Source organism: Engraulis encrasicolus, chromosome 1 (assembly GCF_034702125.1).
Source record: "Engraulis encrasicolus isolate BLACKSEA-1 chromosome 1, IST_EnEncr_1.0, whole genome shotgun sequence".
In the NCBI taxonomy this organism is placed as follows: domain Eukaryota; kingdom Metazoa; phylum Chordata; class Actinopteri; order Clupeiformes; family Engraulidae; genus Engraulis; species Engraulis encrasicolus.
The window spans coordinates 41,882,142-41,900,579 of NC_085857.1; the positions used below are offsets into that span (position 1 = coordinate 41,882,142).

Genomic DNA, 18,438 nt, shown 5'->3' on the forward strand with positions numbered 1-18,438 from the left:
TTTGTGTATTTTATTTTTACTGGTGGAGTAAATATGTAAATGTTGAATTGTGTCTAGTGTTGAAATATGTCTAAAATGTTTGGGTGAATGAATTAGGCCATATGATGCTAATGCCTCTTGTCATGGAAGGTCATATAGGGCATCATCCCTGACGTGCGGAAGCACGCGCTGCACGCGCTCTATCCTCTTCCGTGTTTTGTATCCTGATTGGTTTAGATGTGCAGGAAGTGCTCGCTCGTCGGAACATTACAGAAACCCAGGAACGGTCAAGTGAAATCGACCGAACATCTCTCTCTGTAGCCAGATCTGACAGTGACCCAGGCTGTGTCGCAGGGAGTTGTTGTCGTGCATATTTTCGACACATCTGAAAAGGAACGCCGCGTCGTCCTTCAGTTGCCGCCGGAAATATTGCCAAGCAGTAGAACAACCTTCGAGGAGAAGAATGGCCGCGTACAAGTTGGTGCTGATCCGCCACGGAGAGAGCGAATGGAACCAGGAGAACCGTTTCTGCGGCTGGTTCGATGCCGACCTTAGTGAAACGGGAACCAAGGAGGCCCAGCGCGGAGGTGTCGCTCTGAAAGGTGATCATGATGCTACTTGTCAGTTGCATCCGAGAGATCCATTCACGTGCGGTGGTGCACTGAGCGCGCATAGCCGCCCGTAGTGAAAGTCATGTTATTACGCAAGTGACAAGCAGGTAGCCGCTGCCTGCTGCACAACTGACTGCAGTAGGCAGGCCGACACAGTGCGTAGCCAGGCCTTCATTAAAGAAACAAAACATCAGTGACATATGATCGCTATCTTAAATGTCAGCAGCCTCAGACAGTGCTGTCGGAAACGTGAAAATCAACTTTCGGATTAGAAGGGTTTTTTGTTAGTTGGCATGAGCAGACCTGTCTGCAGCATTCCTGCAGGGTCAGACACACCCATACAGTAGTTTGTGTCATACCCAAATGTGGGCACAAAGTGGATGTATTGCTCTCCCCTTCCACACATGTAGCCTACAGTAGCCTATAGTTGTCAAATGTGCATGGTTAGAATTGTTGGGTAAGCAATTGCAGCTTTTGGGGTAGCAGTTTCCATCACCAACAATAATGTTAGAATGCATGCTCAAATAACCTCCTGTCATTGCTATGCCCTAACCCTCAGCATCACCCCATGACCACCCACAGCCTTGCAACTCTGTCCCTTGAATTAATGCATGAAATGCCATCCTTTTTGTCATTCTGGTTTTGTCATCCCTTTGGTCCCCATGAAGGCTAGATATGAGTTTGAGTTTGGATATGAGCATGATATAATGTATTCGTCCTTTCGTCTCCAGTAAATGCCGAATATGAACTTGACAAGGCATGAAATGTCTTCATCCTCCGCTTGTCTGTAATAGAGGCCAATAGATGCAAAAAATTCATTAAATGTCCACATTTCATGAAACATGAAACATGAAATGTCCCCATTTTGTCCCCATAGAGGCCGCATACAAATTTCACAATGCATAAAATGTCTTCCTCCTTTTGCCTGTAATAGGAGCCCGATATGAATTCGACAATTCATGAAATGTCTTCATGCTTTTCTTTTGTCTCCAATAGAGACCGGATACGATTTTGTTTGAAATGTCAATCATCCTCCTTTTTTTGTCTGATATAGTCCGGATATGAATTTGGCTACTCCTGAACTCTCAGCATGATCCTTGTTCTCTAATTTAGAGAGCAAGAATTATGCAAATATTTCAAGAGTAGTCAAATTCATATCAGGCTTCTAGACTAATAGAGACCAGATGTGAATTTGACAATGCATGGAATGTCTTAATCCCCCCTCTTCATTTGATAGAGGCCAGATATGAATTTGACAATGCATGGAATGTCTTATAATCCTTTTTCTCAGTAATAGAGGCCAGATATGAATTTGACAATGCATGGAATCTCTTATAATCCTTTTTCTCAGTAATAGAGACCAGATATGAATTTGACAATGCATGGAATGTCTTCTATGTTTCCTTTTTATCTCTCCAATAGAGGGTGGATATTCATTTGCATGAGGTGTGTTCATAATCCTTGAATAGAGGCCACATATGAAGCATGAAATGTCTTCATCATTGTCTCGATAGTGGCTGCATTTAAGTGAACTCAGACCTGTGACTCAGCATTTTCTGTGCATATGTGAATGCTCCAAAGTGTACCCCGACCCCTTGGAAGTGAACCGTACTGAGACCTTAATGGATGTGGTCTCGTTGCGGTTCGCTTATGAGTCCTGAGGAGTTACACTTGTAACTAGGTGATCACTTAAGTAGAGTGTTAGAGGACTGTAGACCGACACATCATAAAAGTCTGACGGGACCAGAAAGAGCAGCCGTTTTTTTGGTAATACATACTCAATATGAACAAAAACCGAGCCCTTTTGCTGTTGGTTCACTTTTTGGTGCACTTAGAGGACTGACTTTGGTTCACTTAAAGGGGGACTTCAAAATCTGCATTAAATGTCTTTTCCTCAATAGAGGCCAAACATGAGTGCATGAAATGCCGCCATCGTTTTCGTCTCCTCTACAAGCCGGATAGGAATTTGACGATACGGCCCGGCTAGGGCTCAAATGGTCAGGGCATTGACTGGTACACCAGGGGACCAGGGTCAGATTCCAGAGGTCATTTCACGATCCCTCCCCCATATCTCTCTCCTACTCGTTTCCTGTCACCATCTCACACTGTCCTATCATATAAAGGCAAACACTAAAAAAGAAAAAAGACAGGAATTTGACTATGCATGAAATGTCTTCATCATTTTTTTCCTCCCCAATAGAGGATAAATATGAATTTGCATGAAATGACTTCACCATGTTTTTGGCTGTATCTCAAAGTCAAGGATCCTGGCCTTGCTAGGATGTGAAACGCCCAGTGATTGGATACTCCGCGCAGTTCACCAAAGAGTATCCAATCACTGGCTGTTTCACGTTCTGGCAAGGCCTGGATCTTTGACGTTGAGATACAGCCACTGTCTCCCCAATAGAGGACGGATATGAATTTGCATGAAATATCCTTATCACTTTTTTTTTACCCAATAGATGCCGGCTATGAGTTCGACGTCTGCTTCACCTCGGTGCTGAAGCGCGCCATCCGCACCCTCTGGCTGGTGCTGGAGCAGATCGACCAGATGTGGCTCCCCGTCCACAGGACCTGGCGCCTGAACGAGCGCCACTACGGCGGCCTGACGGGCCTCAACAAGGCCGAGACGGCCGCCAAGCACGGCGAGGACCAGGTCAAGATCTGGAGGCGCTCCTTCGACATCCCGCCCCCGCCCATGGACCCCGACCACGACTTCTACACCAACATCAGCAAGGTAAGTCTATGGTGCCATGATGCAAGAGAACTGACTGAGAATTGTCCGCTTATGTCCTCATGGGTAAGCGGTTAGGGCGTCAGACTTGTAGGCCAAAGGTTGCCGGTTCGACTCCCAACCCGCCAGGTTGGTGGGGGGAGTAATTGACCAGTGCTCTCCCATCCTCCTCCATGACTCCTCCATGGCTGATGGCAAGGTGCACCTACAGTACCGTGCTGCAACAGAACCGATGGAGCACTCTCTCCTGAAGTCCTCCTTTGAGCCTGTTCCCGTAATCCCATTCCGCACTGCTTCCCTCTTTCTCTGTCTCTCTCTCTCTATCTCTCTATTTCTCTTCATCTCTCCGTCTGCGAGGAGAGTTAGTGCAATAGAAAAAACATCCCAGCGGCAAACCAAGGTGTCCAGCGGCATTTCTACACCAACATCAGCAGGGTGAAGGCTACTATGAGGCAACAGAACAGACTGAGAGCTGTCCCCTGAAGTTGCTTTTGATCCAAATAGAGAATTTTCCTTAGAGAGAAACATCACTCTTGTATTTGGGTGAAAGACATTTTTTTCTGCTCAGACATCAGTTGGCACAACGACATGTAATGCCCATGAATTAAGTAGGAATTGTTGGTGGTTGATATGCTGCAACAAATATGCTTGTTTGATGGTCCACTAAAAACAAGCAAAAACAAGTCCGACAGGCGGACAACAGATGCGTCCGTCTATGCCCGTTCTGAACCTTTTTTGCCCAAACGCCCCCTTGGCCTCCTCATAACCTGTCAAGGCAATTTATCAATAAGCCTACCATGTACTGTATAAGCCTGTTGAAATCCTATGGTACTTTTTCAAATCCAGTGTTGGGCAATTTACTGAAAAACTGTAATGCATTGCTGATTACATGTTACTGTCTTTTCAAAATAATCCCTTACACTACATTTAGCAATGTGGGGACCTAAGGCGAATTTAGCTTAGGGGGGCCATCGGTCCATCCCATATCACATTTTTTTTTAACATAAAATCTCTATTTTTGTTAGGTTTATTTATTTTTTAATCACGATTTTTTATTTTTAAAAAAAAATAATTACAAACATAAAAAACAGGCAAACATTACAACCCTTTCTGGACAGATTTCAATGAATAGGCTATTTGCAATTTTGCATAGGCCTACATTAAATAAACTAAAATGTGAAATTCTCTTTTCACTTTAATATGAGAGCAGTGATGTCCCCCCCTCACTGAAGTGTTATTTCATGTGTGTGCATGATGCTGTCACCTATTTGAAGTGACGTTGATGTTGGATTTCATGGAATACTTTTAAATGCCGCTTTGGGAAGAAAACAGAGTAGGCGACAGGTGAACTGTATTTCTGTCAAAACAGTGGTTTGCAGGCGTTTGCGTTTTCACGTGGATATTGTCTTCGTGGACCGTAACAGACAAACCGTAAGTTCCATAAACTAATCAATGAGACATTGGCTACGTGTACATGATGTTTTTAAGTCCGATTTAATAAATGCGATTTAAATAGATCGGGGTTAAATAAGAGTTATTTTGCGATGTGTATACATGGCACTTTCACTTAAATGCGATTAAACGTCTGGGGGAAATAAAGCATTGCGATTGGACTGAGGACGCACGTGCTGAGCGAGCCAAATAAGGCACGGGGGCGTGGTTCAATGCCACCGAGATGCAGGTCATCTTCCCCACGAAAATCGTTGCCTCAGGCGGACTGAAATCACAACATTTCCCCCTTTCTCCCTGGATCATTTACAATGCTACATTAGCTACCCTGTTAGCATAGAAAAACGAGTGGTCAAATGGTAATGTGGAGTAACTTTGTTGTGCTTCATTACTTCGTGGGGCACTTTTACATCAATATATGGAAGCCACAACATTTATAGTCGCTTAGGGACTTTAAATTAAGCAAAACTTTCATGTGAAAATCAACAGGAAGTGCCGCCATGTTTTTCTCACTGGCAAAGAGCACGGTCTCTTGGCCATAGATGTGTACATAGGAAACGCTATCTGCAAATGTGTCATGCCTTCCTATTTCATGGCACACATGGATGGAATATGCATACAGACTTCTGTGCTTCTGCAGTTGTGTCAGATAATGCAATCAATCAGCTGCGTAGCCGGTTTGCTAACCATTATGGTAGACGTTTTGGTTTGCACGCATGAGCTCCAGGCCAAAACTGAGCGACTGCCACCTTGTGGACACAAGAGGGAATCACAAGAGGGAATCACAATTCAGAAACTCATCACGGGAGGGCGGACGGACGGACGGACGGACGGACGGACACCAAAGCCTCTTATAGAGATGCGTGGGACGCATCTAAAAATCCATAGAAAAGTGGCACTGGTTGTCTTTGCGCAGTCCTGACGTGACTGACCCATTGATTTATCAGGAGAGCTTAACAAACTAGACAGACATTTTGGCCTGTAGAAGCCATCTTCAGCATCTTCTCTCTCTCTCTCTCTCTCTCTCTCTCTCTCTCTCTCTCTCTCTCTCTCTCTCTCTCTCTCTCTCTCTCTACCTCTCTTCTTCTGCCTGTATAGTAGCACAGTGGAAAAGCTGCTAATCCCGGAGGAGAAGTAAAGGTGTACTGCCCTGTAGACACATTTATACTGTAGCACCATCAGCAAGGTGAACCATGATGCTGCAGAGGGCTGTACCTCGGTCCCCTATTGATCCATATTAGTCCCTGCTGCGTACTACTGCCACTCTCTTCTTCTCTGTCCCTCTCTCTCTCTCTCTCTCTCTCTCTCTCTCTCTGGGTATTTCTCCATGTGAAGTGTTCTAGCCTTGGTAGTGCGAGTCACGCCCATTTTTCACGGATTTCGCCAAAGAGTAACCAATCACTAGTTGTATGTGTAATTAATAATTGGATTCTCTTTGGTGAAATCCGCGAAAAATGGGTGTTACTCGCACGACCCAATAAAACACTTCACAATGAGAAATGCGCTCGCTCCCCCCCACCAGTAGAATGTAGTCAATCTTCTTGTGACACAAGGCTCTCCGTCATTCAAAGTCATGCAAAAAAGCATAATTCCAAGGCCATTCTCGCATTTGCAATTGGGATGTTGAATGGGAGGAAGCCCCTCCCGAAGTGCTTTAGTTGACAACAGGGAAACTGTTTTTTCTGCGGATATGCGGAGACACTGAGGCAAGACGCCAGTGACCACAGGGAAGGATGGGAGGACTTTGATTGACTGGCACACTTTATTAATCCCAGAGTGTAAGGTGCCCAGCAGCATATAGCGGATGGCAGTTAGCTGAGCTCGGCATGAAGTTTGAAGAACTTGTGTCTGACTAGTCTCCAATGTGCAGTTAAACTAAGCATATAGATAAGATAATAATCTCTCTCTTTCTCTCTCTCTCTCTCTCTCTCTCTCTCTCTCTCTCTCTCTCTCTCTCTCTCATAACAACACATGGCACAGGTCCAACATATCAGTCACTTGTACACATAACACACATTGTTCAAGTCCTATGAGCCTATCACTCATTCACACACATCACCTGTAATGATATAAACCTTCCCTTGAGCGTTAGGTGAGGGCTGGGTTGAATGCAATTAGCAGAGTTGTCAAAAATAAAATCAAAAGTAGATTAATGGTTTAAGTTACACCAGTTATTCCAATGTGATGAGGAGGAGAAACGGTGCTGTTAATGAAAAACACTGAAAGCCTAAAACAAACCCACCACAAATTTGATCTAACCAGCGCAGTTAGTTGATTGTAAGACAGGAACACTGGGGTGCATTTCTTGAAAACCATAGTTGCTAACTATGTTAGCTACTTTCTTTGTTTTCAATGCAGTTTTCCATTTGCAACTGCCCAAGTTGCTAACTGGTCAACAACTACGCTTTCGAGAAACACATCCCTAGTCTACTGGTTACTAGGTGAAGCTACCAATGTTTGAAGGAAGCCGTTTGTTATTATTATTATTATTATTATTATTTTTACTTTTGACATAGTATAGTATTAGTATAACAGACTAGGGTCAGTAGGATGGAAGGAAGAGTTTATGAGTGTGTGTCTGTCAATCAGTCATCAGGTTTATGTCACGACTGCAAAATTTAGTTAAGACACACGTGTTAAACATTTAACAACTTAGGGGGGTCCCTGCGCCGTCTGATTTCATCAAGTGATCACTCGTCACTGGATCAGTGGCGGAGTAGATGGAGAAAGAAGAGAAAAAAAAGCTTTCCGATTTGTAAGCAGCTGTTACTGTGCAGCTGTTGCAGACATGGCCCTGCTTGCATTTAAACATCTTTTAGGTTATGGATTTATAGAAAACCAGACTAAAACATGAAATTACATCAGTGGCAAAAGAATTGTAATGACAAACAGGTAATATCTGTATTTTGGGGCAATATAGACTTTGAGTTGGTTTGGAATTTGGAAAACACAGATAGCACTTTTTGTCTGCTCTTATGGTAGATATTTAGCATAAGAGAGGACAGAGGTTTTATATCCATTATCTTCTGATAAGCATGTACAGTGTGCAGATTTCTAATAAATGACTCTAAAGTAAACATTGTTCATGTTTTTTTTTTCCTTTCTCTCCTCATTATCCCACTATCGTCTAATCAAATTGTAAAGCACTTTGTGACTATTTTGTCTGCGAAAAGTACTGTAAAAAATAACTTTTCCTTAATAAACTTTAAACCATAACTGTAAAAAAAATAAACTTTTACGTTTACTTCCTCTTTGCAGGACCGTCGCTATGGAGACCTGACAGAGGAGCAGCTTCCATCTTGTGAGAGCCTGAAGGACACCATTGCCCGCGCTCTGCCCTTCTGGAACGAGGAGATCGTGCCCCAGATCATGGATGGCAAGCGAGTGCTCATCGCTGCCCACGGCAACAGCCTGAGGGGCATCGTCAAACACCTGGAAGGTAGGTGACAAAATGTCCGACGCATAGCTCCTGTATACCATGGGTCAATGTTGCGTTTTTAGTTGCAGCATGCGTCAGGGTGGTGCAACCACAGCTTTATGCCACTCTTTTGTAGATACAATTTTTTTGTTTTTGTTTCTGGAATCTAGAATGATCCAAGAAGCATATTCATTCATTAAGTACCAATTATTACTAATTAATTTCTGGCATTAGCTGTGATTATACCACCTGACGTCTGAGCCATGAGAGAGAGAGAGAGAGAGAGAGAATATGTGTGTACACTCCCTTTAACAGAGGTATGAAGTGTGTGCGCCAATTTCCTCGAACAATCACTTTCACAGGTGTATGTATGCAAATTCACACATAGGGGGTGTGGGGGGTGAGAGAGAGAGAGAGCGAGAGAGCGAGAGAGAGAGATGTGTGTACAGATACACTCCCTTTCACAGAGGTGTGCAGTGATGCATACGTATGTGTGCCAATTTCCTTGAACTATCACTTTCACAGGTATGTGTGTCTGTGTATGTACTGTATGCAAATTCACACATGGAGTGACACTACACCCGCCTTCCTCCCGTTTTGTTTGTCTTCACAGGCATGTCAGACGAAGCCATCATGGAGCTGAACCTGCCCACGGGCATCCCCATCCTCTACGAGCTCGACAAGAACCTGAAGCCCGTCAAGCCCATGCAGTTCCTGGGGGACGAGGAGACCGTACGCAAGGCTATGGAGGCCGTAGCCGCACAGGGCAAGGCCAAGAAATAAAGACGACTGAAACGAAATACTGTACCACGAGAGATTTGCTGTGTCTCAGACGGTGCACGTGTGCACTTCGGGGCACTATGTTTTGATGCGTAATTAATAAGCCATGAGCACTGAAACATGAACACTGAAGTGCAGAAGTGCACCCTTTGACATCCAGCAATTGTGTGAATGTAGTGCACTAATGTTGCTGTTATAGTGCTGGTGAAGCAACACATACTGTACTGTACATGGGTCATTAACATTTTTAGTAGTAGATGTCACGCAGAGTTGTATAAAGTAAAAGCACCTTTACAGGTGTTGTCACAACACGAGTGGTATGATATTACACCGTTTCAACTTTGTAATGTCATGCCACTAGTGTTGTAATTACATCTGTCTGAGTACTTCTACTTAATACAACTCTGGATGTCAGGTGGTACAACCAGAGCTATTGCAGCGTTTGTATTAATTAAGTAAATTAATTAATACATAAATATTCATTCATTCATTCATTAATGCACAAGCAATGAAAAGGCATTTCAGAAAAATAAACAAAAATCATTTAATTTATTACACAATAGTGGTATTAGCTGTGGTTGCGACCACCCTGATGTCTACCAGTAAGAAACGTCAATGAACCACATGCATACTACTGTACATTCTGGAAATGTTATTTCAGTCTGAGCTTTTCTCCTTAGTCTCCACACTGCTAATCCAATGTTTTTGCCACCTAATGTGTGAACTGAACCTGTTATTTCACCGTTGCCCAGTTGACTGCACACAGTAAGAGTAAGCGAGTGCTAGATATTTGAGCGAGAGATGCATGATGTACGTAGTCCTTTCATGGCTGTTTCCAGCTGTAGGTTTCAAACTATAAAGAAAAGTATTACAAAATGAATCATAAAAATGATTATATCGCTCCCAAAAGGAGTACCAGTTTGCAAAGCTTTGAAATAAAGTGAACTGAAGAAAGCCTACACTGAAGTATGTTACAATTAAGTGCTTCTTTTCAATCAGTATGCCGATAATCAGACATGGTTCTTCATACAGTATACACCTCAAATAAAATATTGTTTTGCTCCAAAACATGTCCATGAAGGTTGTGTCAGAGTGTAGTGGAAAACGCACACATCCAGCAGTAAGGCATTAGAAGGTGCGAAATCAAAAAACTCACGTGTAGGTACTACACATGAAGGTTGTGTCAGTCATACATTTTGCCACATGGGGCAATATTTCATTAAGTTTGCCTTCGTACTGTAGTCCCTTATCTAGCGTCCTATCATTTACAAATCACAGCGGGCCTAGAGGGTTTTCTCTGCATGTTTACATCTTGGTCTTAATGAACATACGTACCCAGATAGGTGACAGAACTTGCTTTTTGGGACACCCTCCAGACAGACCTCTGTCATCACTATGCACACGTTTTCATGCACGCCTTGTGTGTGTATTTAACTGACTTGGTTTAAAGGGCCATTGCCGGTGAGGAAAACAATGGCTCTGAATAATCTACCTGGAAAAAATCACTTTGGGCCTGAAAGCAAGATAAGAATACAGTACACACATAAATATAACGCTTTCATCACTTTGTGCTTGCCTCTATTCACATCTATGAAAAAAGTGCATTTCAGATAAGAAAAGTAAACCCTTAAGTTTAACAGCGTTAATATCAATCTATCTATATTAATCTTTGCTAGTTGGGCCCCTGCACCATTTTACGGACAGTTTCAGTGCTTTTGTATTACATTATAATAATGTATTCATGGACATAGTTGAAGATTCTGTCAGTGGAGTCTAAACTAAATTGCCTCAACAAACATGGCGCCGAGGAAGTGCTGAAAAGACACTTTTCAAGTGGCCAATCACAGAACACGTTGGCCCTCTGTTTGCAGCCAATTGACGATGACTCGGCTCTTGCTTCAAAACATGTCGCCGATGAAGCTGTGTGTTCCAGGTAAGTGCGCTGAAAACGTCAAAATTTGAACTTGTTTAACAGCTTATTTTAAGAAAATATATCCTGTAAACTTAGATGAGTGCTTTGGTATGTAGTCGGTTCAGGTTGGTAGTGTTTGGCTACCTAAAAGTTCATATTTTTTACTTGTGTCAGAACGTGGGGTGAGCATGCTGTACTAGCACGTTCTTGTAATATGGGCAAATCAGAGTAGACATGAATTGACACGCTTTTGCTGCCTGCTTCTGGTAATACTATATATTTATAGTTAAATGTGACTGTATGACTTGGGAAACATGTTGTTCTCTTTATTTGTAACTTTGTTGCAATACTTAATCGGGCCCTGCCCATCGCCCGGGGCGTGAACTCGGATAGTTCCAAACATTCCTTCTCGAGCGTTTTGATGCACCTTGCTGGCAAATCATTTTTGATAATGACTTCGGGCAATTTTCCCTGACAGCTGGGGAAATATACAGCTCTTGTGTTGTATTGTTTTTGTGTATTCTGTGTTCACACATCTCAAGCTTCAAAACAGAAAGCTCATTTAATTTAGTATATTTGATGGATGCATTGAAGCCTTTGCGCAGCTGGCATGAGGTACCGAAGGGATGACTCACTTGCACGCTCACTGTTAATGAAAGTTCTTGGTGCTGATTTGGTTTTTTTATATTTCAGGAGAGAGGCTCTGCAGCACCGACGATTGCATACCCGGAACGGGCACGTACCTACGACACGGCTATGTCTTCTCCTCTCTCGCGGGCTACGTGCTTAGAAGGAACGAAGGCGAGGAGGTGGGTGTGTTCGAATGAAAGTTGTTCAAATGAAAGTTGTAAGATTGTTGCGCAACCAGAGATTAGTGGCTGCTGAAAAGGTCAGGGATTTACTTTTGGATGAGAAAAAAGTAGCAAGTTTGCATTGTTTGAAGGTCGCCACAAGAATTTTGACCTGTGTGGTATGACATCTTCCAAAATTCAAATGGCAATTTCCAGGGGTGGAAAAGTAACTAAATACTTTTACTCAATATTGTACTTGAGTAGCTTTTATGAATACTTTGTACTTTTTAAGTATTTTTTAAAAATAATACTTTTACTTGTACTTGAGTACATTTTGACCCAAGTACTTTACTCAATTACACTGGAACCTGGCCTGAGTACTGAGTAAAAAAAATTGACTGAGAGACAAAATGCCATGCACAATAATGCCACAATCCGCCGTAAATGAAAGATTGTGCAGGATGGCACACAGCATTTCCACTATTCTACTATCTTGTATCAATGTATTGGATGATGGCTGGTGCCAAGCAAGAGATAGAGGTTATGGAGGACGATATTCAAGAAAAATAAACATGACATTCTCAAGAGGAAAGCTAATTAAAAGTAACTAAGTACTTTTACTCAAATTACATTTTAAGTGAAGTACTTTTTAACTTTTACTTGAGTGGATTTTTAGATAGGTACTTTTACTTGTACTTGAGTAGAATTTAGGCAAAGTAAAGATACTTTTACTTGAGTACACATTTTCTGTACTCTTTCCACCTCTGGCTATTTCTCCCCCCCCCCCCACCCCCCCCCCCCCCCCCTCCTCCTCCTCAGTTACCTGTCATCTCCGTCGTTAAAGAAACAGAAAGGAAGCTACTACCCGATGTCGGTGCTATAGTAACATGCAAGGTGAGTATGGAAGATATTTTATATTTTTTCTCTTCAGTTAACAGTGTGTTGTGAATACCTGCATAGCTCTCTCTCTCGCTCTCAATCTCAATCTCTTTTGTAATTGCTCTTAACCCCCAGGTGACCAGTATTAACCCCAGGTTCGCAAAAGTACACATCCTCTATGTTGGATCCACGCCACTAAAAGATCGGTTCAGAGGAACCATAAGGTGACTTGGATTTATTGACTATTATTTACAGGTGTCTAGTCAGTCAGTGCTTCCCACAGACTGTGTGTGTGTGCGTGTGCGTGCGTGCGCGCGCACACACATATAAGTCACTGCCTGAGACGCATGACTATCCTCACTGGAAAGGGGATGAAATATGACGTGAAAACTTGCAAAAAATACTTTTTTTTTTGGTAAAGCATTATTTAGAAATTCAACATGATAAAAGAATCTTCTTTTCAGAGGATCTAGTGAAGATGACCTCCATAACTGTTGGGGGAAACCCTGTCAGTGATGTGGGCAGGAAAATAATGACCCATGTCATGATTTATGTCTGTGCTTTCAAGTACTTAAGAGAGACCTGTAGCGTGCACTTGCCTCAGGCAGTAACATGACTTATTGTTTCCCAGGAAAGAAGACGTGAGAGCAACAGAAAAAGACAAGGTAACATGCATCTGCCAAGTCATCTGCATACGCTCACATATTTGATGTAATGATTTTTGAGTCATTTCAATAACCGCCTTCATTTTGTTTCAGGTTGAAACGTACAAATGCTTCCGTCCCGGTGACATCGTCCTTGCAAAAGTCGTATCCTTTGTTTGAAAACATGAAGTTTGTTGGTATTATCAGACTTGCTCAAGTGCGTTGTCGAAGCCCAGAGTGTCAGTGGGGTATCAAGCAAGCAGGTGTTTCCAGTATTGTACCCATATCGGTTACCTCAAAGTAGAAAACACCCTGTTTAGAAGAACTGTGCTTATATCTGACTATTGGAACAAAACCTTAAGCCCCACCAATTAGGCGGTTTATATGAATAAATATTTTTAAGTGGCTGTCGGCTTCCTCGAGAGCATTTCAAGTACACGATTTAGCGACCGAGTTAAATTGTAATCTCAAGTGCAAATGGTGATGGTTATACTAATAACCTCCTTATAACACTCTTTTATGCCTTCCTTCCCTTTAACAATCAGGCTCCTGTATATTAGTTTACACACTGTGCCCTAAGAGTTGGCAGCACCCAGCTTGCTAAACCTGCTCTCCGGAATAACCCCCTGTGGCCGGTTTTGATTCGCTGCAGCGTTTTAATCTGCTACAACTTGTCCTTTAGTTAGAGCTCTCATGCCCTGTTGCAGATGTGCCATGTCAACTCCCGGTTCAGAATGTGAAAAAAAAAAAAACTTGGCTGCATTCCAATATGCACACTGCCATCCTCACTTGTGCTTGTGGCCTCGCCCCGCCCCCTGGCCCTGCCTCTGTGGAGAAAACTGAAGTTTCCCAGCTGTCAGCCTTGCCACAACAACTTTTTGGGGACTTTTTCATTCACCATCCCAATTGTGAATGAGAAAATGACATTGGAATTGTGCTTTTGCAAGATATTGATTCAATTGAATCATGAGGTTACAAGCAGGCAAGTGAGGACGAAATCCACGCCTTGTTTGTTGTAAAGAGCACTCCAGACAGGTAGACTAGCTACTTAATTAGGTCACCTGTGTTGGAAGCAAAATGTGGCAGGGTGATTTTTTTTCTGGACACAGAATTGACAATCTTGACACCTTGTTGCAGTTGGTCAGCTAATGGATAGGGAGTTGAGGTGATGGTGATACTGCACCATTGGAAATAAGATCATTTTACACCTCCCACTTGAGTTAATTGATTGAATTTTACCTTTATTTGTCATTGAATGTTATGGGTCCAGTCCAGCTAGATGGCATCATCCATGGCCGAAGTGCCTTGGAGCAAGGCACAACCCACACATTGCTCTGTAAATGGGCCCGCTAAATAGCTAAGTCGCTTTGGATAAGCGTGTTCGCTAAGTGTAATGTAATGTAACAGCTGTGACCCTTGACCTGAGCCATTTCAGATCTCCCTCGGTGATGTGCAGTCCAACTATCTCCTGACGACAGCAGAGAACGAGCTGGGAGTGGTGGTGGCCCACAGCGAAGCAGGTGAGAGTTAAGGATTTTAAAAATATATATATAAGTACATCTTTGGGCTCAAAGCATAGTGTCCAGGTGTTGGTGATGTGTAGTTAAGGGGTGTTAAGCTGTGGTGACCCGGCACGACAAAATGATCATAGCCGTACAGGTGTTTTTCCCTCAGTTACCGTGAGCAACAGAGGTATCAATCCACAGTTCAGAAAGTTAAAAAAAACTTAGCAACGCCACTGTTAAGAAATGCACTTCCGATTTGGCTGATCCTAAGGAGCATTCAAAACATGTGGACCAGTTACCCAGTGAAGTCACCTGTGCAGCAGGGGAACATGAAGCATGGTATAATGACGATGCGTTTAAATAACATGTTGATTTGAACCTTTGAGTGTGTACCACACTTTTGCATGTTAACTTGTGCTCTACAACACCCTGTGACAGGTTAGGTTTGGGGGTGGTTTTGATTAGGGCACAGTTTAGCATTTTCGCGTCAAGCAACAGAAATTCTCTGCAGCCGTGGGAAAATTACTTGCCTCACCTGAGCCTGTCACTTGACGAAATTGCTTTTCTGAGGTGTTGTAGATTAGAGCAGGAGTTTACAAGAAAATGCGCTGGACCACCATGAAATAGCACGCCTCTGTGGAGGGAAACCGTGGCAGCGTTTTTACTTAATGAACCTGGAATTGACACCCGCGGAGGAGAAGCTCAGCACAGATGAGATGACACGTGAGCCTAGCGCTGCTTACCTGTCAAGCGACTTCTGTCTGTTGAAAGCTTTATTAAGCAGCTGCTCAAGCAAGACGCTGCTTGTGGAGCACGAAAATAGATCTCGTCCTGAAAAAACAACACAAGGTGGCTGTGTCATTTTTGTTGTTGTGGCTTGCTTTCGATTCGCTCATGAGAACCAGATTTTAATGGGAATATCTGTTTGAAATGGATGTAAAAAACAAAAACTCTGGGTTACAGTTTGGCCGACCATTGATATGGAAGCGTGGTGCTTGCATGCTTGCTGTTTTTGAACCATTTATCACAAAGTATTTAATGTATGTCAAGCAACCAATCAGAAAGCAGCTTTTCATTCCAAAAAACATGGTTTTCTGAAGACAGACATGTAAGATAGTCTTCTGGAATTGTCTTATTAGTGAAATTGCCCGTGCAAAGGCAGGGGATGCCTTGGGGCTTTTTGTGTTTTAGGCCGTGAATGAAACCTCTGCTCAACACTCGTGGAGATTGGTGTGTGGCACTGTGTGGTGCCTACTTGGCATCTCTGCCTGTGCGCAATGATCCACTACAACACGGTACGACCATCGCATTGCAACACCAACCATGTCACTGTCTTTCTCAAAGATGCTTTGATAATTGTATAAATGTGTGAAACTGCTTTAGGGTGTTTTCAAAAGCGTAGTTGTTAGTAATAGCTTGGGTAGTTGTCAATGGGAAATTGCACTGCAAACAACTAGGTTGCTAGCTAATGTAATTAGCAACTGTAGTTTTGAGAAATGTACCCCTTGTATTGTGACTGGACTACTACACAGCCTGCCCCTGCCTCTTGCTCAGCCATTGTCGCTTCGTGATATGGTCGCGACGTGAGGAAAATCTGCATAAACTTCGGAGAATTCCAATCTATCAAAATCACTACTGGTTGAAAATGTTTGGCAGCGCAATGCGACTACTATTTACCAAATCACTATTCCACGATCAATGTTGTGTATTCACATTGCCCTTATTTTTATTTCTATTTCTATATACCGGTACATTAAGGGGGATTCAATGTTGATATTTATGTGCCATCTTGAGCCAAGCTGCCCCAAAAAATGACATGTACGATGCCGCTTGCAATGACGTGATGACACATAGTAGCTATACAGTAACAGGAGCAATTGGAGATGGCAGTCTGGCCCCAGGCTAATGCTAGACACACATAATGTGTGTTGGGAGCTACCTACAGTTGACCCAAAACACTGCTGTCGGGAAGAAAGACTTATTTTCATCTGCCTTTGTGTTGATTAACATGTAGGGTTGGTGTCAGCAACAATATTATCTATTTACGTTCTCTTCAGATAATACTATCCATCGTTTTGTTTTCTCCTTCTCAAGCACATTGTGCTATATAAATGTTTGATATCTCACTAGTCAGAATACTCACAGAAGTTATACATGTATTGCTCGCTAATACAGAATACATTATAAGTATATAGTTCTCAAGTGTTACAGTAAATTAACATAATTATTGTTATAAATGTATTAAATGAATACATTCGGTTTGGATGATTTGATTCCCCAGGTGCCCAGATGGTGCCCATCAGTTGGTGCGAGATGCAGTGCCCGCGCACCCACGCCAAGGAGTTCCGCAAGGTGGCCCGGGTGCAGTGCGAGTACCTCCAGGCATGAGGAGGAACCGCGGCGACCGCACCCCCACCACACCCCCAGGAACACACAGCTTCCCAGGAACACACAGCTTCTCTTACCAACACCACCATCAGAAAGGCAGCAGAGCAGCTGTGCAATGGGGGTAATTCCAAGAACATGGTTAAGTGATAAACCTGGTTTAAGTTAACCTGCAGGAAGTAGTTAACTTGCTAATAGATGGGCTGGTGGTATCATTTAGATGTAACAGAGACATTGGAGAAGGTCGAGATGAATCAAGCCCATACTTTTCTGAGGTCAATGTGACGGAAGGGGAACGCCCCTTTAGGAGACTTGATGTTGAGAACAAATGGAGTTCCTTTAGCTTCATAGATGGCGGTAGCATGCACCTTCTGCCAGCCACCACCAAAAGCCACAGAAAGAGAAGAAGGCCCTCTTAGGAGACCGAACTTAAGCACAGTCTTTTGCATCGGATAGGTGAAGTTTGATTTATCGCACTATACTAGAAAATCTTGGGTTGAAACAAGGACTCCAGGCTGTTCCATTAGATGGTTGACCACTACCTCCAGGTTCACTTTAACCTTGTTTACTACTGAACCAGCTTCTTGGAATACCACCCAGTCTTATGAGCCACACGTCAGAAGGGTTAGACAGTATGTGTCAGGCAGGCCTGGTGCTTTCTGACAGTCCTTTTGATGTGACGAAAACAATGTCATTGAGAATTGCTGCCCATTTCAAAAATAGTTGTACTGCTCATGCTACCCTTGACTTGTCAGTGTTTGACGATGTAGAATTTTTTCAAGATACTTTGAGATACTGACAATACTTAAAAAAAAACCTCAATATACTCCATTTCTCATCCCAAAAGTTATGCAACATCAGCAGGCCCCTAACAACTCAGCAATAACTTTTGGGATATTTGGAGTGTGTTGATTTTTTCTTTTTTTTAAGATGTAAACAAAACATGCCCCTACTAGAATGGCCAGGATCTCAGAATTAAAAAAAATGCCCCATTGTTGGGTGCTGACAAGTCAAGTATAGTGTTAACAATACAATTGTCTGAGTGTTGATATTGGCAGGAATTCTTCTTTCAAACATCAAGGCAAAACTAAACCAGTCGGCGCAAGATTTTGAAGTTCAAGGAAAAAAGACAAGTAACAAATCGACGTGATTGCAACGTTTTCTTGTTTTTTAGACCTCAAAGCATGATCTTAAGATTGGGATTTGTTTTTTACTGTCACTTTATTTTTTTCTTACGTTTGTCTTAACTTTTGCTTTTTTTTACTACTTCAGTTTCCTTTTCCAATGTATTAAGAGGTCATGTGCATTTTTGGTTATAAATAAAGGGATATGTCTCTTGGTAACCAAATTA

The 18,438-nt window shown here is 42.7% G+C and overlaps 2 protein-coding genes across 2 annotated transcripts; both read left to right on the top strand.

Moving 5' to 3' along the window:
• The first annotated feature begins 193 nt into the window (after window positions 1-193).
• pgam1b (phosphoglycerate mutase 1b) lies at window positions 194-10,031 on the top strand. Its single transcript, XM_063223772.1, has 4 exons — window positions 194-581; window positions 3,053-3,327; window positions 8,032-8,212; window positions 8,805-10,031. The coding sequence occupies exons 1-4, from the start codon at window positions 443-445 to the stop codon at window positions 8,972-8,974; spliced, it is 765 nt and encodes a 254-aa protein (XP_063079842.1). The 5' UTR covers window positions 194-442; the 3' UTR covers window positions 8,975-10,031.
• Window positions 10,032-10,833: 802 nt separating this feature from the next.
• On the top strand, window positions 10,834-18,435 carry exosc1 (exosome component 1). The gene is made up of 8 exons (XM_063202534.1): window positions 10,834-10,904; window positions 11,577-11,692; window positions 12,494-12,568; window positions 12,689-12,777; window positions 13,185-13,218; window positions 13,312-13,362; window positions 14,633-14,717; window positions 16,984-18,435. The coding sequence occupies exons 1-8, from the start codon at window positions 10,853-10,855 to the stop codon at window positions 17,088-17,090; spliced, it is 609 nt and encodes a 202-aa protein (XP_063058604.1). The 5' UTR covers window positions 10,834-10,852; the 3' UTR covers window positions 17,091-18,435.
• The last annotated feature ends 3 nt before the right edge of the window (window positions 18,436-18,438 follow it).